A 24704-nucleotide genomic window follows, 5' to 3' on the forward strand; every position below is an offset into this window, starting at 1 on the left:
TAGATCAGAGCACTATTTGTGATCTACTCAGATTGGGACCAGTCTCCACAAGTATCCATTTTGAATGCATTTAGAAAGACACACAATTCAGAAAGACATCAAGGGATTTCAACCCAGTCCTAAGACAAGGTTGTCTATAATGGACAATTCTGAAAACCTGAGAATACGTCCAAGGCATTTTTTTTTTTTTTTACATCCAATGTCATTGTTTTGCTTACTACAATGTTTTTACATGCCGACAACAACAGGGATAAAGTAAGGGACAGGTCAATGTTACTTGGAGGTGTGTAACAGGATGGGAACACAGGTGTCTTACATGAAATGTATGTAGACACATTATAATTGCATTGGCAATAGACATTTTCATTGGATGTTATTTAAATAACAAGGTGCAGCATTGTCCAATATGGACAAAATTCCCAAGGATTTCTCGAGCAAAGATGTTAGTCTGACTTAATGAATAAGGGCCTGAAACCCCATATCACCACAAAAGGTCATGAAACTTTTCTTTAAAGGTGCAATGTATAATGCCTAGCCACATGCTCCAAACAAGTAGGGGGAAGCATTTCACTTCTATCACGGGGTCAAACTATCTAATTTAAAAAGTAATCTACTAACAACAGCAGGGCAGGATTACAAAAATTCAACCAGTGTTGAAACTCTGAGTTCCGGTCAAAGTAACACTGTTGTCTTATAAACTTCACTATTTAAGATCATTTTATGAATTTTATAAGCTAACATTCTGGCCAGTTCTTACACATTGCATCTTTAAATAACATTACACATCATAATTTTGTGGTTATCAAAACAAACAAAATGGGATCCTTGTACAAATTAATATGACATATACTGTAGTGTACATATACAGTAGTACTTATAACAAACACACTCAAATTACAGCACAGGCAGATCATTATTATCTGAAAGGGATAATTTAGCCTCTTTCTCTGCAGATGTATTTAACTTGAAATCAATGGCATATGCTGACCCATTGACCCCACAGTACCTCTGCCAGTTACCTCGTCCTTTTTCTCTAACTGGGTGAGGGAGAAAAAGCCAGCTTGAGGGAAGTTTACTTCCCCTTTCACAGATTGCTGACCCAGTCCTTTTTCAAATTATTTCCAAGCCTGGCTCTTCAGAACCTGTCCCCCCCTCGGGACGATTCTGTTGCAACACATGTCTGATAAAGATGCTCAGCCTGCCTACCCAAGCAAGAAATATTAATGGAGACATCCGTAACAGCTTAGTGTTGTTGATAAAACACAATAATCCACAATAATGAGGGCAAAGTTTATTGTTTTATGATTTACAGAGCCTCTCGTGGACTACAAAATACAACTGCAGCATATTTGACTTTTCAGAGACACTACCAACAATATGTTCAAATCAATAAGTTTCTGCTTCTGTGTTTTGGAGAAATATTCAACTGAACTGCGACAAACATTACTTATGACCCAATAATGTGCTGTTAGTTGCAAAATCTTTACATTCATTCTTGCAGGAAATGTAGATTATAAAATCATGACAAAGCAAAAAGAAATGCAACCTGGCGTTCAATTTTTAGGTGAGACGTGGAACAGGAATTGTATTTGTGAGTGAGAAAAAGAGGGAAAAGGTGCTACAAATGTGTGTGCATCCACATGTCTTGTTCTGTGTGTGTGTATGCGTGCGTGTTAGCTACAGTTCTGCTGATGAGGTACTCACCCGTTTATCTGGACTAAGAATATGGTGTTGTGAACTTTTTCGTTTCCATATTCATGTCAGTTCCCCCTGGATGAACTCAGTAGCACTCTGCTATGTAGACAAACCCTCCACTGCAGAGACACTGACCGACCAGTCAAACAGCTTCATTTTTACCTCTCAATCATTCATGCTATTATTTCAAGTGGCACAAAGATCAAATGTCCATCAAATTTAGTACGTTGGAGACAAATACAATCTGAAAATAAATTAGTCAAAACATGGGAACACAAAAATAATTGGTTTTGAATGAAAAGCCAACTGACACTGAGAAAACTCTGTGCAGACTTTTTGTTTTGGAAACTTGGGTGGAAAAAGAAATGTGAGTCGAGAAATCATGTTTGCATTAGCCAATTGACATCAGCTGTTTCATAACTGAAACAGTGTCTGGTCATAACTGCCAATCTCAAAGTCAAATCCTCCCAGCGGCTGAAAATTTGCTTATGTTACAGAGGATCATTCCTTGCTGGCTGTGTGGGGGTACTGAATATTTTACAAAGAATTGCTTGGTTTCTCCCAATAAATCATAATATAGCCTATTTTGGTATGAATATTACCCTTTTAAATAATAATACAAATTTGAAATCACCATGTAGACTAAGATGCAATATCCAAATTTGCGGGACCGTTGGGGCACTATCTTGGCTAAACAACAACAACAAAAGGCCACTGTTTAAAATCAAAGAATACATGTATTAATAAAAGCACTTGCATAAGAATGTAGCACTATCAGAGCGCTAGATATTTTTATTTTTATTTATGAACGATTCTCTATCAAAATCACCTGGGGGAGGAGTGTGTAAACTGCTGTTTGCAGCTTGTAGTGCACTCTGGCCATTTTGTTGACTCTCCCCTGTAGTTTGTAGATTGCCACAATAGGTGAAAAATTTAATTAGGGCTAAAGTTGTATTTACAACCATGAAAACCAAGCCTATGAAAGCAGAAATGTTTGGTTCAAGTTGACAGTCAGTTAGTCAGTCAGTCTGAAAACACTAAACATAACCTTGCTGTGTTACCTCTACATTTGTGAAAAATAAGTATACAGTCCTGCTGTAGTTAAAGCCTAACTAGCCTTAGTGTTACTTGTTAGCTTTTGACTATTATCCAACAATGTTTAATTGCAGTGTAATCAAATTAAATATGTCACCAAATAAATATAAAACATACATAACTGTAAAAGAGGAGTGCCAGTCAAGAATCATGCAGACTTTATCTTGTTGGTTAGTTGTTGGCATGCCATTCCAAGAGCCAACATGAGGAAGTCAGGGTAAGAATAAGGTATTCAAAACCTTTAAATCTCCAAAATACCAGAGTTTCACAGCCTAACAGCAGGGACATCAAATAGGGCCGCTTGATATGCAGATGAGGTATATCATCTGCATATACATATACATCCATTTGAATTTCCCTCAGGCTCTTATGGTATGCCATACTTTAATTTACATGGCAGATTGACAACCCTTTATGCAGGGGCCACCTTTACTCCTGGTCTTACCTAGCTATGCAAGTATTGTTTCGTAGTTGGATTTCTGGCTACAGCATCAGTGTCCTGAGTATTCTGGATAACCTTGTCTATTGAGCTTGCTGTGTACCATTTTCAATGGAACAACTGTTTGCTGAATCACATTTTTAAAATACATCTCAAATTGTTGCAAATTGCTACATTTCAGAAATTGTGTGCTGGTTTTCCCCCACTTCGATTTGGCTGACTACAGGCATACATATTATTTTCTTTTTAAATACAACATTGAATAGATCTCAGAAGATCTCATTATATCTAGCTAACAAGGTGAAAAAACAGTTTTTTTACCATGTCCTTAAAGAAGGGTAAGAGAAATAGAAAATAAGGCCTTCCTTTCTTTCACCTTCTGATCAAAGGAAGCAAAAGAACATTTTCATGGGCACTGACTCATCCGACTGACTCTCTGTTATAATGTAAAGTCTCACCAGAATCCCTGAATGAAAAAGTGAAAGCAATGTTCTAGACACAGCTGCACTGTATTATAAGTTGTATTCAGAATTGAGCAGCAGTGAGGTGAGTGATACTCACTACCACGGAAACTGACACAGTGGAGAAGCTAGAGATAATGGCACTTGTCAATGATGGGAAGCAATCTTTGCAGAAAGATGGCACATTTGTCAGTCCGCCATCTCTGCTTGAGCTAAACAGGAGTTTAGGTGTTAAACGGGCAGCATTACTTCCAAAATGTAGTTTCTCCGACATGTCACTGAGATTTTCTCTGGTCTTATTACCAAGCATGGGGAATCTTTTTTGCTAAACTGTACCATTAAGAAGTTCTGCATCTCTCTTTAGCAATTCTAACGGTATGATTCCAGGGATGGCAATGTTGGCCGTCAGCCCGCCCACCATTTTGGTCCAGCCAGAACTATCTATCTGACTACTATTGGAGGTATGACCATGACATTTTGTACAGACGTTGATGGTCTCAGAGGATGAATCGTAGTAACTTTGGTGATCTTATGACATTTACTTTTACACCACCAAGAGGCTGACATTTGTGGTTTTTTAGTGAAATATGACTCACTAGCTATTAACTCTGCTTTGAAGTTTAATTTAGTGATATCTTCAGGTCAAATGTTTCCCCATGTGTCCAATGGTTAATTTTTGCAGAATTATGATATTGCGTCTTCTTGATTTTTCTTTCTGACTGGTGAAGGCATGACCTATTACTCTGCCTCTCATACCCATTCGTTGGTTGTGCTGGTAAGGTTTAGGCATGAGGAGTTATATTGGTTAGGTTTAGGGTAAGAATATTTGGGTAAGACAATCAGAGGTAAAGTAGGGCACCTTATGCCTTGGTTGGAATTTTCTTTTGCATTTGGGAAGGTCCGATGACATAATTTTGCTTAATAATTAGGCATGTGCTTTGGTTTGTAGCGAAAGAGTTTGTATTTTCAGACAAATGAGCCTTCAGGACAATGTTTTTGTTGAAATGGGCTGTCAAACAAATGGACCTTCAGTCTAATCGGACATTTTTCTTGTCTTTTGGTGGTTCAGAATAATAGGCCGTTGGAACAATGGCATGTTCGCTAGATTGACAGTTAGTCACAGATCTGTCATAGCACCATTTAGTTAGTGAAACCCGTTAGTGTACTACAAATTTTAAGAAACTCGTCAGAAAAGAAGGTTACAACGGGTCTTGCTCTTCTTGCTTCCCGTCTGCTCTTGATCAGGCGGGATGCAAAAGAATGAGCAAGACCCATTGTTTGTGTGAGTACATCCCAGTACGAAGGACGCAGGCATAGCAGCTTTAGCAAGAGAGATGCCACTTACACAACTTTTGGGTGTGTAGTCTTTCAAATCTTTTCCAACAAAATGTGACTTTCTTGCCTTGCAAAATTACCTTTTAAATTGACAAAATCATATGTGTAACTCATGGCCCAATTCAAACGGTATCAAAAATAATTTGTCTCCGGAGATGAGGTCCAATGGTGATCCACCAAAAGGGGTAGGACTTTTCCTACATATTGGAGCAAATATATTAAACCACACATGTCAACCTCATGGTGGCATGAATTGTAAAGTCAGGGATCACCAAAGTCATTGCTATTCATCCTCTGGCGCCATGAATGTACACTCAAAATCTCTTGACAATCCATCCAGATCTTTCAGTCCGGACCAAAGTGGATGGACAGATCTACCAACATGCTGTCAATATAGCCCCACTTCTGTTGTGGCTTATAAATCAAATCAATTTTAACAGAAGTGTGAGGTGAGGAAGAGAAGAGGATGGCAAAGTGGAAGAACAGAAAAAAGAGAGAATCATATTCAATTAGAATACATTAAAAGGAATGCAGTTTGGTCATAGGTAAAGGTGCTGCAGACTGAGCACAGAGGAGCTGATTGCTTGCTCCTTCTCTAAATGTCAGCTCAATTATTCCATCCTGCTGTGGATATGCAGGGTTGATTCTGTTTCAAGATTTGATGAGGTCAGACTACATTTGAAACAGTGCATTTTCTTCTCATTAGGACTGTGAGCTGGGTGATTATTTTTCCCAACCCGACTTATCATTTATTCCAGTAAAGTGACTTAACTGTGTTGTACTTTGCTCCTGGCTATCCTTAATTGGTGATCAGAAGGCTTACACAACCTGAAGGGAAACCTTTGGCTCCATAGATTCAGAATGTCCACAGCTGGGTGTCATTATGCACCGCTCTACCTGCTGTTACTTTAATTCAGTTCTCCCTCACTCCTCTGAATCTGAATCTCTTTACTTCCAGTCTTTTTCCATGTCTGGTTCTGAGGGCTGCCACTAACTCCCCCCACCCCCACCCCCACCCTGACACTGCCTCCCTCCATCTATAGCTTGTTAAATTTGATTGACAGGACCAGATATTTGTGGTGAGTGTCAGGGCAGTGAGGGTTTGGAAATGGAACAGAGATGTCCATGCATGGGGACTGCATGAAAGTAATATTGTGTTTCACACTGTTATATCTTCACCAATTTGTCATGAATGATTCATTTAGCTTTAGGGGATGTGAGTGCATTTAAATTATGCCTCATACTTCAAAATCATTTTGGATAAGTGCAGCAGACTGACACTTTGTAATAGATGTTCAGTCCCTATAATTTGTTGGTAGACACACTGTTGCATGGCCATCAGGCATTTTAGGGTGGTGATTTCCACCGGGTCAGAGCTGCACTCCAGCAAGAAGAGACTGCCAACAGAAAAGAAACTGACTATAAATGTTGGACTGTGTGCGTCTAGTCTTTTCAGTGGAACCGACCGGTATGTCAAGGGCATGTCATCATCTTCCGCGATTCCACATGAATCTCAAGAATTCAATCTTGTTTGCGAGCAGGCAACTCCAATTAATTTCCATCTCATTTCTTCAGCCAGAGCACTGGAGCACAGTTTGTGCGGCTCCCAGAGTTATACATGCAATAAGACAGCACGTTGCTTGAAAACTGTGTCAAATTAGTTTGCACACAAATGTTCAGTATATTCGAAACTCCATAGATGTTACATATGTCTGTCTTACTTGTTGTCTTTTTTGTCATGGAATGGTTTCTACCCCTGATATATTTGATGAATTTGCAGTTTAGGGTTTCATATGGTCCAATCATGGTTGCTCTAGATCGCCAATAGGTGATCTGATCGGCAGGGGGCTCAACGTTCGACGTTTTGCAAGCTTTATAGTTAAAGTTAGGTGAATAATCATTTCTAAAAGTATGTTTGTTTTTTTACATTTCAACATTAAAATAATATTTTGAATAGCAATGTCACCGTATTCAAATGAATCTGTCCTTCAATCCAAATCATATCTGTAACTAGTGCTGTAACGAACAGTTCGGAGCTTTGAAGCTTAATTCATAACATAGACATTCACATTATTATTTTAAATAAAATATAAAACACAAATAAACCTAGGATAGTGAGTGTCTGCAGTTACAGATCATGATGGAACTATGGCTAAACAAACAATTAACAAGAATGGTTAGGTTTGTAACAAAATGGCAGTAATTTATAGGGACAAATGGTGTGACCTCGCCCACTTTGTAACAATTTAACACTTGTTTTTGCTCCCATTTTTAACGAGCTTAAATAAAAGATCTAAGACTGCTCGTATATGCACAAAAAATATTTGTGAGCACTTCTCCTTTGCCAAGATAATCCATCCAACACAGGTTTGGCATATCAATATGCTGATTAGAACAGGTGTGCAGGTGTGCCTTGAGCTGTTCACAATGAAAGGCCACAGTTTTATCTCACAACATAATGCCACAGATGTCTCAAGCTTTGAGGGAGCATGCCATGGTGGTCGCAACAGATACTGCCTGATTTCTTTAGGTGACTGTGACCCCCCCCCAAAAAATGCATATAAGATAAATTATAATGTGAAAGCCTCTCACCAGAGCCAGTGTCTGCTATGGGCTTAGAAACACGGCAGTGCAACATGGCAGACTCTGTCGCAGATGACTCGCTCCCTATGTATAAAATCGCTTTTTATAAGCTAATTAAAACACAAACTTTCTTAGTTTTAGGTGATTTTACAGTAATGATAACATAGTTATGTATATTATTATGCATTTCTGCTAATTAATGCACCTAAATGTCACACACTTTTCCTTTAAATTAGTTCACAGAAGAGCTGTTAAAGATAAATGTCAGCTGAAATGAAAAGTCTTTCTTTAGAAGTCATACGTCACAATTTTGGTGTATCATCTGTGTAACAGGAAAACCCACATTTATTAAATATAGCAATATGTTAAAGGAGTTTGGCAGACACTGGATTTAAAAACCTGTGTCTTTTTGGACCAATGTGCAGTCCACCATGTGTGTGACGTTGTTGGTTGCAACTGAGGTAACACTGATGTCTAGGCCCCACTTCAATACTCCCAAACCATCCCTTAAAGCCCTGTAATGTGGACATAACCTTACACTCATACAAGTGCAACTAAAAACGCACATCTATTCCACACAGATACAAAAACACAATCTGTTGTAATTATGTATTGATATTCTGCGCTAGATAACGTAGCAGCCCTATAGCCTTCTGTATATAACAGAGAGGAATTCATTATAAAACTCAGTTCAAAGTGCAACCGGCTCCTTACACAACTTCAAAAGCTTCCTGCTGCGATATAACTACGTGTTCCTGCATGAGACTAGATATTATATTTAAACATAATGGCCTTATTAAGTATTTCAGGATCTTTTCCTAAACCTAACAATTAGTTTTGTTGCCTCAACCCAATTGCGTAGTTTCCTGTGAGGATGTTTTGGAAAAGTTTCAAAAAGTTTCGTTTTTAAAGACTGCATGCATGTAATGGAATCGGTAATTGCCACATGTTGCTGGTTTTCTAAGGAAAATGCACAATGATGAGGAGTAACCTTTCATTAGATATCATACGAACCGTTGTATGAGGATAGGTTGGCATTTCAGTCCACCCTCCGGTTTCCACTCACAGTTAGCTCTGTCAGAACTGTTGCCGGTGCCTGCATTGTTAGCATCATTAGCTGCTAGCCGCTACAAATAGATATGCTAGGAATTTCGAATTTAGCACCTTGAAGCACTTGAGATCATACATTGTCGTCCAATGAAACGCATGTATCGCCAAAATGTCAACTTTTCAGGAAAGAAAAAAACTGGTTTTATTGTTGTTGTAGACTTTATGACAATGCATTTTAAATACTCTTTTTTAAAGATATCTAAAAATTGTCATTAAAAATAATATTTAAAGTTGTTTTTTTTCCTCAATTGCTTACACACCAACAAATAACACCTAAAGCACAATGTTTAAAACTGTAACAGAGAGCAAAACTTGATCTTAGGTCTCCAAAACTATAAACACATTGTTTGCTTTGCACCCACTGGCAATTGAACATGGCACTTTTTGCACACTGCACATGGTTCTCTACATAAGACACAGAAATCTGATATAAAGTCATTTGTTTGCCATTTCAATACACTACCATTTAAAAGGCTGAGCCCCTGGACCAATTGGCCACTACATGTGACAACTCACAGAAAGTCTAATTGCTTGATTCTCAACTCATCAATCAGGTTTTAAGCACAGGAAAAATACCACAGGTTAATTAATACTTGTGAACAGCAACAAAATATAGGCCTGATACTCATTGATCTTTACAATGTGAAGAGAATTAAATATTTTCATCAGTTCGCAGTGCTAGTCTTGTGTGTTGTGTTTAACCAATATATTTGTGTACTCTACTCTTACAATGTGTCGGAAAAAACCCAAGACCATATCATTAGACAAGTAAAAATGTTAAAAGGGTTAAGATTGTGTGAACCATGTGTAACTAGTTCAAACAATCAGGAAGAATTAACCTTATGTGTGCCATACAATGACAAAACTGGGTTTTTATAAATTATTGTATAGTTTTGAAGTCCTTCATTTTGCAATAATATATTAGTTGTTCTGTGACTGGTATTGTGAATTATGTGTAGTGCCTTGACAAAATACTCCTTGTTTTCATAACCTGCTTAAGCAATCATGAACGAACTGTAGTCTAAAATTCACCAAAAATGGGGATACATGGTTTTCACTGGTTGGCTACAACGGATGTGACTCATCAGTTCGTTTCATGATATGTGATTACCCATGACACCAAAAGTCTAACTAGAGAAACAAAATCACCACCATCTCCGTATTCAAAAATCATTAATGATGAGTGTATAGCATTATCTAGAAATCTTTTTCAGATCGACCGACCAGTGCAGATATGAAACATCTGTTTGCTTCCTATGAAAACATAGCGAGTTGACCTTTTCTCACATAATGCTTATGGATTTATTGTGGTGGGTAAACCACAGGTGTACATAATAACATTAACAATGCTCCAGAAAACTGTGAGTGAGCCAGAATGCAAAATATCAGTACTGTCTCACCTGAATAAAATGCATCCATTATTAAAGTTATTAGATATCCCCGCTGGGAGGATCATGCGACCAGTTGCATGTGTTCGTGCGTCTGTGATTGGGTGTGGAACCCTGTGTCTGTCCACGGCTAATCTCGCATTCAGTTGTAACAGATTGCATAATATTTAGCAGGGCCAGTTAGGGCTGCGTGCTCAAGGACCTCTTGTGGTTGCGGTGACTCACACTTTCTCAAAAACACATTTTGTTGCCTGGTTTTGATTTATAAATATTTTATATGCTGACTCCTCTTCAGAGGGGGAAAACGTTTTGCACACTTTCGGAGTATTTGGCTTACAGCAAACTGAATTACCAGTACACTCCCTGCTGAGTACCTCTCGTCAATCTTCTTTCACCAGAGACTCAGTGGGGGAAAACAGTTTGCTCAGTTTTATTGTTTTGGACGCTGTGATTGGCTATCAGCTAACAGAACCACCAGTACACACACTGCTGAGTACCTCTCGGCTGCTCCTCTGCTGCCAGAGACAGACAGGGAAAACAGTTTGCTCACTTTTATTGTTATGGTGTGGTGTTTGGCTAACAGGTAAAGGAACTACCAGTACACACTGCTGAGTACATCGCCACAATTCAGCCGCTGCTATAGTCACAGACAGCTTGGTGAGTTGTCTTTAGAAAGACAAATGAAAATTCTTATACAACAACACTGAGCCGATTGCCTGCAAACAGTGAGTTTTATAGTTTGAAAGAAGTATGTTTTAGGACGCTGTAAAAGCCATTGGAATGTATTCATTCAACCACACCATCAGCGTGATGGTGTGATTGTTGCAGACACACCAGGCGGAGATCTGTAAACTACTGAGTGCACCTTTCTAGTTACACCTGAGTTATGCTAATGCTCTGTTATCCATGAAGTCTTGCAGGTACATGCTGCATCATTTTGTCATTTTATTATATCGTTTTTTTCTTCTTCACTAAGCCCATTTTGAAACATGGCAGGATGAAATGTTTGGGATTGAAATAAACAAACCATCCACCCTACAATTTTCCAGTTCCCAATTGTAGGATAGTATAGGGAAACTCTAATTGTAAGGCCTATTTGGCAAGTTGAGGAAGGTTATAAAACCTACACCCCCCACACACTCAGCCTACACCATTTTATACATTAATTCCATTGTCATTACTTATGATAGAAATAAGGACCTAAATAAAGCAAATGCCTTCTAAATGCAGACTAAAAAAAAGGCTTTAAATTCTATTACACACTTGAGCACAATATTGAAGGCTTTTTCAGGACCCTTCAAGTCCATTAGAGGAAATGACTTCCACACACTAAGATCAGCCTTTTGGCCCGCGCTTCCTGCTTCACAACCTTATTACCCTCATGAAAGTTTTATTCAAGCAGGCAAGTTGTCTAAAGACAAATGCATATGTTATTAGGGTTGCGGCAAGACTTTGAAAAGCAGGGATTCTATACAAAGAGGAAGCATTTTACACCCATCTAATCGGACATCTATTTAATACTGATAGTGCTGTGATTTTTTTTCTCTCAACGGTATTATTATTACTGGAGATGTATACAAATACAGTATCCAAAAGTAACAAATATCTCCCTGTTTCATATTTTCAAGGACAACAAAACAGATAGAACACATGAAAACAGTGTCTCAGTCTTGTGTAGTAGCTTTACAGATTAACGTTGATGAATTCTCATAGGCAAAGAGCATCAGACAATGAAACAGAAATTAATAAAAGGAAAAAAAGGATATATTAAAATATTAATAGTCGATAATAAAAAACAATAACATTTTTAAAAAGTTACTTTTTATAACTTAAACATGTATAGGAATGAATAGGGTAATAAGGCAGCAGAACGTACAGTCTGAATAACATGAGACTACTCCTGATTATTTAACATGTTGTTCAGCAGAGGAAACTAGAAGAATTCACCGCAAAACTGATATCCTCATATTGAATTTAATGTTTTTAATGAAGGAATGTTGCTGGCTGGTGTGCAAACAGGTTGTTTTCATCCTGATCTTCCAGTGGGTCATTCTTGACGCCACTTCTCGGCCGAGGTTCTACGCCCCAGACGTCAGCCATCCCTCAGACAGTTTATAGTGCAAAGTCACTCCAGATGGGATCCATCACACGGAGACATCCGGGCTGTTTGGTTTAACCATCTCCAGCTCTCTGCTTTCAGTTGGGTAACACTCCTCAGGTTTAAACAGCCACACATACACACACATACACACACACACACACACACACACACACACACACACACACACACACATACACACACACACACACACACACACACACACATGTTTGGCATTTGGACAAAAAGCCAAGAAAACGTGAGCGAAACGGTTTTGGTGCAAGTTTATTTGACCCAGCTGATTTCCATGAGGTTTTATTATTAAACACGCGCAATAACGCACACACAAACACAAACACACACGATCATTTGATTGAAGTATTGTAAATATACAAGCAAAGTTAATAAAAGTTTTTTTCACGTTTGTTATTCAGAGGATTACCAAATGTCACAAAGCAACAAAATAAATTCCAAAAAGGAAATGGATCAAAAAAGAATATTACCCAACCTTAACTTATTTCTTCAGCTGAGTCAAAACTACACATTTAAAATGAAACCTTAAACCCCCCATTTCCATAATCCCTCGTACTTTTCCCTGCACTGTAATAAAACTTGAGGAGATGGGAGAGTAAAGGGTGCAGTGATGAGGAGAGTGACAAATTTACTAAGTAGCCCTGGAGGACAAAGATGCTATGGCGACACCTAGGGGCCATAAGAACAGGTCCTCTCGTAAAAAAAAAGCATGTATGTCTTGTGAAAGTGTTTACCAGGGATTTGTAGTCAGTCCCTGAGGTACACCAGATGTCCTACAGAAAAGTGTGCATTTAATCCACAAGAAAATCATAGAACAAAACCAGACAGCAGCTTAAAATGGAGCTCATGTCAATACACTTTAGGGTTCATTAGAATGATATTAATTTAGGTGCAGTATGCAATTCATTAAATCACGTTTGTGCGATGACCTGAGGGGCACGCGGCTCATACTGTACTCTGGTGTATTTGTACCTTCAGAGTTCTGGGTTTTGAGTGATATTAAGTGATGCTTATTGCTGATTTGTTCATAATAACACGTTAAACTATCGTGACAGCGAGTTAGATAAATGCGTAAATACGCACGGGACAGTACGGGCAAAATATTTCAGTGCAACTATTTTTTCTCAAAAATAATCTGCTGTCGCGCTTTGAACAGCGAGCAGAACATTTTACATTTTTTTCCCCCCGGCACACAGACAGTCGGACGGCGCGTGTACTGTTCGCGTGTGCGTGTGCGTGTGTGTAACTGTGTTTGTGTGTGAGGGGAGGGCTGGCTCGCTCTTATTAAAAGTGCGGAGCTCCAGTCTTGGACCTTCCCTCGCCTCGAAGCAAGGAGACAGCTGCGTGCACCCGCGCCCGGTTATTTGGCAGCAGCCCCCACCACCACCACAGGCTCTTCGTCAACGCCGCACACTGATCCGGGAACAGCAGCAGCAGCTCCTCTCTCACACCCCCGCTCAGCAGCTCTTCAACGTGGTGCGCCTCTGACGCGCTCTCTCTCTCTCTCCAGTTCAGGATGGACTCATCTCCTTCTCTTCACCTTTACCGCCGACTGTGACGCCGCTGTAGTTCGGTTGGGACTTCCCGGGGAAGGGGGCTGGAGCTGATCCTCAGTGCACTGTTTCGCCTTTCCGCTTGTTTTAATTTTATTTACAATTTTTTTTTTGTTGTTGTTTTGGTTTAAACACACTCATCTCCGGACTCCGAGATGGGAATGTATCTCCATGTGCTGTTTTTGCACTGCTATTTCGTCTCGAGATTCGTGTGCAACGCCGTCGCCTTCGTGGAGGAGCCAGCCGGCGGTCGGTTGGACGGGTACTGCGGGCGGATCCTCCGGGCGCAGACCCAGGGGACCCGGAAGGACGGGCACCACGAGTTCAGGCTCAGAGTGGAGGGGGACCCGGAGACCTATCACCCGGGCAGCACCTACAGAGGTAGACTTTTCCCGTCTGCGCAATCAGTGCGTAAAGCTGCGCCACGTCAAGTGGAGTGTTTGGCAAGTTTGTAAACATCCTAAGCCAATCTTAAAGAGAAAACTTGAGTATGTCTACATTGCAGGTCATCTAAAATTTGACTAGAAATTGCAGCCTCGGGGACACAATTTCCACACCAGCTGGTGTGAGCTCCTCTGGCTCCTGCGGGAGAGTTGTGGCTTGATAAGGCTTCTTAGTGTTATACTGTCTGACCTATATTCACTTCCTCTGCTCTCCCTGCAAACAAGAGGACAGGCTCAGAGAGACACTCACTCAGATCTGGCTCCAATTAAGCTAGCCCCTACAAATTAAAAGTCCCTATCCTGCCAGGTGGATTTTATTTGGCCACGTGAAAAAAATTACAACTTTGGTCTACTCACAGGGATTTCTTGGCAAGTTTAGAAGTAAACAAGCATTTTTTTCAACAACCAGCAACAATCAAATACATTGTTTTTTTTTTAACTTTCTCTGTTTCTAAAATCCAAATTCTATTCATAAAAATAGAAATAAAAAAATCCAATGATATGATTGGGGCTTTTACAAGAACTGGTATGCTACAGTTTGTCAGTTTTAACACATGCCTAAGGGGAAAAAACAAGGTGTTGAAGTCTCCCCACTGACATCGTTTTCCATTTCATGCATTTTTTTTAGCAATCCAAGGCTAAATTCTAATCAGCTATCAGACCTGTGAAGGACAACACCCAGGGCAAAAAAAACAGGAAGTTATTACGCAGTCTTAAAGCAACAAATAAGTTGAAAATATTGACATCTTCGCTGTCAGATTTTTAAGATTAATGGGCTTGTATGAAAATTCAAGGTTAGGGCACAAGTGTGAGCCGAATAAAATCCTTCCTGGCCTGTATTAAACTCCCCGTGTGAGGTTTACAGGCTCTCTGTTGTTATAGTGTGAGATGCTAAAGCTCTGTTTACAGCCCTCACTCTTCCACATCACAATGATACTCACAGGGATGCTGCTTTTCTTTTGTGTTTGTGCCCCCCCGTCCCGGTATCATCCGGCAGGTGACCCCACGTCATGTGGCTTGACCCCAATATGTAGACAAATGCGCCTCTCTGTACTGTTTACGGTGAAGTTAAAACACACACTTCCTCTTCTCCTTTAACAGTGGTTCTCCTGGCAACCAGCCCCGCTTATTTCCGGGGTTTCACCCTCATCGCACTGAAGGAGGGCAGAGAGGGCACCTCGGACGACGACTACACTGGCCAGTTCCAGGTGAGGATGGGTTGTCTCGAAAAATTTTGCCAAACAGATGAGCTCATTTGCATGCTGCTCCCCCCGCTGTCTTCAGATATTGATGTTGAAGGAGGTGTTGCTGACAGACACAGGATGTGGTTGCCTCTTTGTTGGAGCTGTTCTCGGGGGTGAGGCAGGCATGGCATCTTTTGCCCCGCTGAGTGGCGAATGTCCCCCCCCAGCGGGAGAAGACGAGAGGGAAAGAGAAAGCAGAGGAGGGCAAAGCATGGCATCTTTTGCCCCGCTGAGTGGCGAATGTCGTCCCCCCCCCAGCGGGAGAAGACGAGAGGGAAAGAGAAAGCAGAGGAGGGCAAGACAGAGGCATGTGAGGACAGAGATAAGCAGAGAGAGGGGAGAGAGAAAACAGGAGGGAGATGTTAGATGCTTGGTTCAGTAGTAACACAGCTCCCACAGAGTGGCGGAGAGCTCCCGAGGAGAGAGCCAGACTTCCTCAATTACCTCCCGCTCAGTGTAAACAAGAACACACATCCGTGGCTGTGTCCCGACACGCTGATGCTAACCAGACTCTCGCCAAACAGAGCATGAGGATGCTTTTAATGTAGTCAATGGCGGGAAAGATTCCGCCCCTTGTTTCCATGAAGCCCACTGTCTTTGTCGTAATGTTGGTCGAGATTTTGTAGGAATGGTCGCAGATGCGTGCAGCTGCTTTTTTTTTTTTTGTATCGCTCAAGCACACAAGCACAAAAACATGCAGACAATGAGATGAACATTCCTACTGCAGTTGTCGGCTGCAACCGCAACCTTTTCCTAAACTTGACCGAGTAGTTAAAACACACTTTTTCAGACCCAAACCACGATCTTTTACTAAACTTAGCCAGGTAGTTTGTTGCCTAAACAGGTTCTGCACTGCATTGCCTTGCACAGGAGAACAAAGGAGAAATGATAAACAACTTTTGTAAGATAAACGATTGTTTCTATGAAGTTAGGTGATAAGGCCCCATTGGCTGCTCCATTCATTTTTACCGGTTCTTCTAAAACAAACCGGTAAAACCAATTCTTCATGGACTTTGTACACAGGAGCCTTAACATGGGCCTTAACAAACGGCTGCCACTAAGTTGTAAGCATAAGTCTAAAACATTGTTGTATGCAAATATCATCATAAAATGTGGAGCAAATTATAGTAAAATTTGGCTATTGACGATTTGTACATCCAGAAGTTTTTACAGAAATTATTTGATTCAAAATGGGAAAGTTGTAACTCTTGCGCAATGTTCTCTTAAGCTATTGGTCTAAATTAAATGAAAACTTAGCACATATATCACATGATTATCTATCACCATGTGTTTTTTCACGAATTTCCTCCTGGTGGCGCTAGGGGGAACAATATTATATAACAATATTTCATGGCAGTAGATCCTGTAGTTGTTAAGATATTTCTGTCAGGACCACAGTAGCAGACAGACAGACAAACAGACAGACAGACTTTTACTGGTGACAACAGGAAAACCACACTTGGCCCCTTTCTGAAAGCAAGAGCCAACCAAAACAAATAGATAAATAGCTCTCTAAATTCTTCACTGTCACAGGCATTTCTGCTCTCTAAATTCTTCACTGTCACAGGCATTTCTGTTGAAAAAAATGTGGTGGACATTATATTATTTATATCAACAATACAGTGTATTGCAATACAATTCAACATTCACCGTTTGTACATATACCTACAAAAAGTTAGGTATACGTACAGCGTTATGTCAATATGATTTTGTGGAAAATTCAGCCATGGGCGAAACATTTAGCGTTTTTATAGGCTTTCGTTAATTGCAAAATGGGCAATTTTTAACTCTTGCTAAGAATTCTCATAAACTACTGCTCTTCATCATTGTTTCCCATAATTATCTATCATCATGTGTATTTTCATGCGAATCCAACTGCAGTTTCTAATTATTTTTCTTCTTTAAAAAAAAAGTCAAAAAGGATTTTGCAGTCTTAGCAGAGGTATTGGCTCTTTACATGCTTTCGAGATCATTTCTTCATTCACTGTCAATCTTTTGTTTTTATTGTCCTTTTTGAGAGTGTGTCAACACCTTTATTCGAAATTCAAACCTTTAGATGTACCGTGTTTCATTTGTCCATTCATTTATTCACTTGCAGCTCTTGCAGGTGTCTTTTTTGCCTCTTATGCGTTGTAAACTCTCACAAGCCTGGCTGTGGTCTCTCCAGCTTTCCCATCCACTAAATTAGAGTGAAAATCTTACAAAAGTTTTTACACCTGCTTTACAAATTAATAAATAAATAACTAAAATAAGGCATACATTTCTTTCAAACTATTGCGTGTGATTTTGTGAGAAATTCCAAAGGAGAGGTGTTTTTTTTACTTGGAGTTTAGTGCTTCGACTTCAGTGTGGTCACTTTTATTAGTTCTTACTAACCAGAACAGGGTAACCTCGTTGTTTTGTATCTCAGTAGAACCTTGCTTTTTTTTCAGATTTGAGACAAAGGTCATTTTAAAATACCTGCTATGCATTGTCGCACTGCATGGCTCGCTTGCTCGGATCTTTTTGATTTAAACTGTTCAAACTCAGACATCTCATCTCTCCCTGCTCGATTTGATTTTCGCTCCCCGCACAATAAATACTTTCCAGTCTCAACCCGGGAGTCCCAGCAGGGTCTGGAGCGAGGCAGAGACCAGGGAGTACAAGGCAGAGAGCAGAAACTGGAACTGCGTGGGAAATTGAAGGAAATTAAAGTTGACATCCTGGCTTTACAAGCTGTTCATTAAATATTGGCAAATCCATCAGACATCTTTTGTTGTGTAATCGACAGTTGTGATTGACACTTTTATCCACATGTGGAAGAATAATGAAGGCATCTAGAGATAAGCTACAGCCAAGTGTTTAAAGTGTAACTTCGCCCCCAGGTCTAAGTCTAACTCCACCAAATGCATCATTTTGAAAAATAGCAGGTGGATTCCCAGACTGCATATTGGCCAATGTAGTCTGCCTCTTTTACCTGCATTTAACCAAAACTTGCTTGAATGTGATTGACGTCAATACTCCTCTGACTACAATTGAACAATTTGGTATCAAGAACGCTTCTGATACCAATATCTGTTCCAGCCGCCTGCATATGAATGCAGAATCAGTTTGTAAAGATTAACTTCGGTACGACAAAAGCCTCAAGGCAGCGCTGACAAACGTGACCGCTACAGTAGCTTGGGAAATAGCCAAATATGCCATTTGGCTATTTGGGCACTGAATTTGATGAGGATGCAGTTTATCATACCGTTAAAGAGAGAAGAATGACTCCTCTTAGCTCGTTTGTGTTCGCATCTGTATGCTCTCCTACCGGCTGTGGTCTCCTAGCGACGGGGAGCAAGGACCTAGCGTAGTGTAACGTTAGCATGAAAACATGGGGGAATTGGCGAGCTAACGCTACCCACCAATAGCCAGCCGCTCATTTTTTTTTTTAACAACTTAATGCTTTATCTACATACTCTTGTCACAGGGTAGGAATTCCCATTGGTGTCACCAGATGATCAGCCTTTAACACTGATTCACCAGATTCTGTGATGGGCTGTTGGCTTGATTTGCAGTACACAAAGGGTGCTGTCATTGTCATGCCACACATCGAATATGGAAATAGTAGAAACAATAAAAGCCGTGGGGAGAGGAGAGGAGAAGGGGACGGATTAGAGGGCGTTTACATTATTTTATTTCATGATTTAGATTAGTCTAAAATTGTCGTCTACAGCTCAGAATTGGCCCTAAAGGTTAGGGCTGATTTGAAACAGTATATGACTTTTGAATCCATTTTCAGCCATGAAAGTTTACCACCAAACTTTATTTATTAGTCAAGAAATATCAATATTAACTTTGGCACAAATGTGTTTCATTACAGTAGGGATATATTATTAAGATTATTGCTTAAAAGAAAGTTTTAAGTGTGCAGTCACTCTTTAAATGGTATTTCTGGTTCTAAGAAGTTGACTACACGAGATAAGATGTGTCCAACATGATGTTATCATCGTTCCAAGGACTCTGCATCACATCAGTTGAAACCTTGGATGGATGTAGCAACAAAAATGAGTTTCAGTATGATTGCCTTTTAGTAAACACGCCGTCCTTTATGTCCCGCTCACATTAGCGGGTCGACAAGAGAAGATGCAGCATGACAGCCAAGACTGGCTTCTTTTATCTAAACGACCTCAATCCATCAAACTCTGCTTCTCTTCATCTGAGCGGTTTACATAATATTACTTACTAATAAATCTACACGGCAATTCATATTCCTGACAGTTTTTTCTCCACAAGTTAATTACGCGGCTACTTTTGCAATGTCATGATTGTTATTGTGTTGTGGAAGGGGGGGGGGCATGAGCACAGTTGCGGTTCCCCGTGCGGCTGTTCTCGCTCCTTTGCTCTCTGGTGCTCTGGTTGTCTCTGGCAGCTGTCCTGGAATGTGCCCGCCTGCTGTTTTACTAAAACACCACAACTGAGAGTTGCTGCTGATTGTTTTTTTTTCCTTAAGCAATAATCTGCTCTCCTTCCCCCGTTAAAGGACTTCTGTCTTAGTGTGTCAGACCTTAAAGAGCGTGCATCTGTGTGTGTGCGGCTCAGTGTCCCACCGGGTCTGCCGTCTTTGTCGGCTTGGCAATGTGTGCCTTTGTGCTTATATATGCACCGAATGGGCATGTGGGTATATATACACGTGTGGGTCTGCATGTGTGTTTTTCCCAGCCCTCCTTGCGTTAGCGTGGGACGTGGGTCATATTTATCTAGGCCAGCGACGTGTTATTGCTCAGGGAGACAAACATGGACTTGTTTGGATAAGGGGAGAGATGAGCAGACATGAGATATTATCTTTTTTTTTCCTTTGCTTTTTTTTTTTCTCTCCTGCACGGATTATCTAGGGTTCTGAGTTTAGCTGGGGATAAACAAACCCAATCAGTGTAGAGTGTCAGAGCCAAGTCATAGGTTTCAGATAGAGGCAATTACATAAGCCAAGATGTGCTTAGAGGGCTCTGAAGAAAAGGATGTGTGTTGAGTTGGAATGATGGGGACCCGATATGTAGCATAACCGCACTCAAATTTGATCCTAAAGTAATTATTGCCTCTCCAAGTACCCAGAGACACTCAGGCGCCCAAGTCTCCCTGTTGTTCTGATTAACAGGAGTTTACAAGGACAACTATGTCCTTGTTTACTTCAAGGACCCTCATAGAAGGCAGTTTATACATCTTTATTTATAATGCCTGACAAGCTGGTTGGTTCAGATGCTTGAGGTTTGCATAAATAATGTTGTTCTCTGCACTGATTATGGCTTATTAAATTAATTCATAATAGGAGCGACAGGACACTCTTTCTTTCTAATGCACTATATAAATCGTGAGGAATTCAGTTGTGGCTCTTCAAGTGACTGAGAAAATGTGGAGTTAACAAATCTACTTAAAAAAAAATAATTAATGTAATATATACCCAAAGCTTTCACAATGGCTCTTTGGTGACTGGTGACTTTTCTGCTGCACAGGAAGTGATTTTCAATTTCCAACAGCAGAAAAAAAATTATTTCTTTATGAGCAGTGAGATACACTATCACTGACCAAACTTCAGAAACAGAAAACGGGTTCATGCTATCCTAAAAGGTCCCACCACCTCCAAAAAGTCAGCCCAGACAACAAGTCGAAGTCACAAATGCAGCAACATAGGACCTGATCCCCCACTGGCTTCCCCAACCATGAATATTCATTTCCCTCCTCTTAGCCAACCTATAGGAATCACTACTGCTGTAACAATCCCTGAATACCTATGTTGAATACACTTCCTGTAAGTCGCTTTGGATAAAAGCGTCTGCTAAATGACTGTAATGTAATGTAATGTAATGTAACAATCGTCTGATCCTCACCGACTTCCCATCCACAAGTATTGTGTTTGATGGGCAGCAAGCATAATCAAGCTGGAGGCAATTCATGTTTTAAGATTCATTCTGCAACACAGGGTTGCACTACAAAATGGAGGTTGTCGACCCGTTTAGTCTACACTAGAAAATAAAAATTACTTGAGGAGTCTCACAGTGGTGAGAACCAGCTCTGTAGTCTGATGGTAACACAGTGGATCATTCTGTACCTCTTGCCAGGCCACAGCTAGGTGAACAGGCTGTGGCTTGGGTGGGTATTGTCCCTATTATCCTGGGGCCTCTGTGCAGGCGCCTCACCTCACCAATATCACTGATGCTCCGTAGATGGGTACCAATGATGTTCTGGGTGATTTTAATCACCTGTTGAACAGCCCCGTTTTCTTGGGCAGTGAACAAGCATAGAATAAAATTTGTGGACTGCCGTTTTGAAGCCTTGAATTTGGCGATTTCGCCATCACCATCTTAGATTACGGCTGTGGCCATTTTGCTTTATTTGAAGACAATGAACGGAAGTAACCATATATGAAAAGCAGCAACAACCTGTTATTCACAGAAAGCTCACCCTAAAGCAGACTCCGCTTTATGGTCTATTACTCTAAACTGGATCATAATTTATTCAATGAACATCATACTGTATTTAAGAAGAATTGAAACTAATGTTTGAGGGCAGGGGTTTACTAAGGTAATTTTCTCAAAGTCTTCCATACAATCGGACTTCTCTTTGCAAACGTAGGAGTCGCCCACTACTGGTCAGTAGAGAAAATGCAAGTTTTAAGACACTCCCGCATTGGCTTCACTCGGCAGAACCAGAGTTTTCCGCCTGTGCGCAAACCTTGCCAATTTTTAACAAAAAAGAAAACTCAGAGCCACTGTCGTATATAATGTCACCACTTGGTTTGGGGATGACTGCTGTAGTCTCAACAGCTCTGTGACTCAGCCTTGATCTGAGCAGGAGCCGGTCTAGTTTATTCATGCTGTTTCTCATTGACAATAGGCTAAACAAACTGAGCGGGCAAGGCTGGAAAACAGACACGGGTAGGCGCACACACACAAAGTCAACCCTATTCATATGCACATGCACACACACTTACACACACACATACATAATGGCTGAGTTTCCTTGTCCTGAATGATAATGACCCCACAGTTTGGTTCAGGTTAAAATTGGTGACATGAATGAATAAATTAATAAACCAAACATGTATTTAGGAAATCATTAACCCCTTCTCTCTGATTTGGTAAAAAAAAGAGTTTGTAAAGGGCTAGCCCAGTTCCATTGAAAGACTTTTACCTTTGCGTGTCATTTAGTCGGCTTACTGAGTGTGCTCTTTAGTCAAGGTGACAGACTAGTCTGTTTTTGTCAGAGCTTTTCACACCAAAGCCCTGATAACGTCAGAGCTCTCTCACAAGAAAAAAGAGATGAGAAAAGAACATGACAGACTGAAGACAGAAATCATTTGAGTAGAATTGAGAGAGTCCATTTAAGTGTCTATTCTGCGTGAACACAAACAAGATGCAAACACTCCTTAGTTTGATATGGCAGCATTACAGCTCATAGAAACTTTTGATAATTGCTCTTAAATTGACCTCTACAAAGCATTCGAGCAGTAAAATGTGTATATAGCTGTAAAAAAGTGGATTTTAAAAAGAGCTCTGGGGTCATTTTTATATTAAAAGAACTCAATGAACAATACCCTCCCTCTCCTCCAATGTTGTTTTGTGTAATTGAACGCCAAAAGCCACTGAATTGCTTCCATTTGCTAGGAAATAAACCTACGCACACATGCACAGGGAGTTTTTCAACCAAGGAGATGTTTGGATATGTGACACCGCTGCCTTGGTTGGGTGGCTCAGACACAAAATGTAATATGATGCAATATTTGTGATAGCCCCGAGATCTAGGCGGCGTTCTGCAGTAATGGTACGGCTTTGATTGATGGAAAGCTCGAGGCGAAATGTCGGGCGCCTTCGAGGTCTTCATCGAGCAAGAGAACTTTGTTACTTTTCTGAAATAAGCTCATCTTCAAGTGTCGACGTGACATTTCAATCTATGTCTGCCTGCCTGGGTTTTTTTCCTCTGAAAAAGTTTCATCTCTGCACGAAGGTCCCAAAGGTTTTAACTGTATTCACTCCTTTGTTACTGCTGTGCATTTAATTACAAACCTGCAATGTGTGCGCACACACCGACCGACAAACACACACACCCTTACATCACTCTTATTGTCAGTTTCTCCAGGATTTTCTCCAGGGATTCTGGGCTTGCATTGTCAGTCTCCCGCTCTCTGTCTCTTTGTGTGTGTGTGTGTGTGTGTGTGTGTGTGTGTGTGTGTGTGTGTGTGTGTGTGTGTGTGTGTGTGTGTGTGTGTGTGTGTGTGTGTGTGTGTGTGTGTGTGTGTGTGTGTGTGTGTGTGTGTGTGTGTGTGTGTGTGTGTACAGGGCTCTGCGTTTGCTTGCGCAGGCACTCTGAAGCATCTGTGTTTACCGTCTCAACAGAGAGCGAGAGACCGAGAGAGAGAGAGAGAGATTGAGGTAGACAAACCGTGGACACACACAGACATGCCAGCCTCTGCAGTGAAAACAAACGCTCCTTTGCCAGTCTTCCCACACTCCCCCTCGTCCTCTCTTTGTCTGTCTCTCTCTCTGTCTGTCCTGCCATCACTCACATATTCTCTGTTTCCATTGATTTAACAATATGGCTTGAAACTGTCTAGTTTCTTTGTTTGAATAAAAGTCTTGACATCAATATCAATATATCATGTATGTTTCGACTTAACAAAGTTAAAAAAGACTTTCATTGCAGTTTTGACTTTAACATCACTGACTCCGGACCTCCAGTCATAAGGGCCTGAGTCTGATGACTTTAAAGACTTGATCTTCCTGTGAGCCTAAGTGGAGGAGACTTGATGAATCGCATACTCAAAGACAGAGCAGGCACACATACTTATCTAAAGCAGGATGGTACCATTTTAACGAGATATCAAATTTGAATGAAAAAAAAGAGGAAGTGTAGAGCCTACAACTCAGAATCCAGAGTCTAGGACTTGGGACCAACTTCTCTGTCTTGACAGGGGATTTGATTGTCTTAACTAAATTGACTCGGAACTTGACTCTTTTGACTTGTTATACGCCTCGGGGCTGAACTTGGGACTTGCTTGTCTTGAATTAAGCCTTGTCTGGCTCGCCATGGGTCATGACGTGATCTGCCTGTCTTCCGATTGGACTTGGCTGTTTAAAACCAATGTTTCAGCTTTCGACTTTACTTTTGTACTTACCTGTCCTGATGACTCGGGACTTGGCCGTGTTTAATATATGCTCGTCTGTCTTGACTTGGGTCTTGACTAAATAGAATTTCACATGACTTGTTATTTG

At 40.6% G+C, this 24704-nt stretch overlaps 2 protein-coding genes across 2 annotated transcripts in view; both read left to right on the plus strand.

Annotated features, from left to right (window-relative positions):
• The window catches only part of kiaa1549la (KIAA1549-like a), a 178304-nt gene extending 164579 nt beyond the window's left edge, over positions 1–13725 (plus strand). The window contains exon 25 of the mRNA XM_054619545.1: positions 13567–13725. Coding sequence (XP_054475520.1) covers positions 13567–13725 — 159 coding nt within the window. The remainder of the gene's footprint in view (positions 1–13566) is intronic.
• The window catches only part of LOC129108364 (spondin-1-like), a 93522-nt gene continuing 82355 nt past the window's right edge, over positions 13538–24704 (plus strand). The window contains exons 1-2 of the mRNA XM_054620148.1: positions 13538–14171; positions 15335–15441. Of these exons, the coding sequence (XP_054476123.1) occupies positions 13946–14171; positions 15335–15441 (333 nt within the window). The 5' untranslated portion in view covers positions 13538–13945. The remainder of the gene's footprint in view (positions 14172–15334; positions 15442–24704) is intronic.

Source organism: Anoplopoma fimbria, chromosome 19 (assembly GCF_027596085.1).
Source record: "Anoplopoma fimbria isolate UVic2021 breed Golden Eagle Sablefish chromosome 19, Afim_UVic_2022, whole genome shotgun sequence".
NCBI lineage: Eukaryota > Metazoa > Chordata > Actinopteri > Perciformes > Anoplopomatidae > Anoplopoma > Anoplopoma fimbria.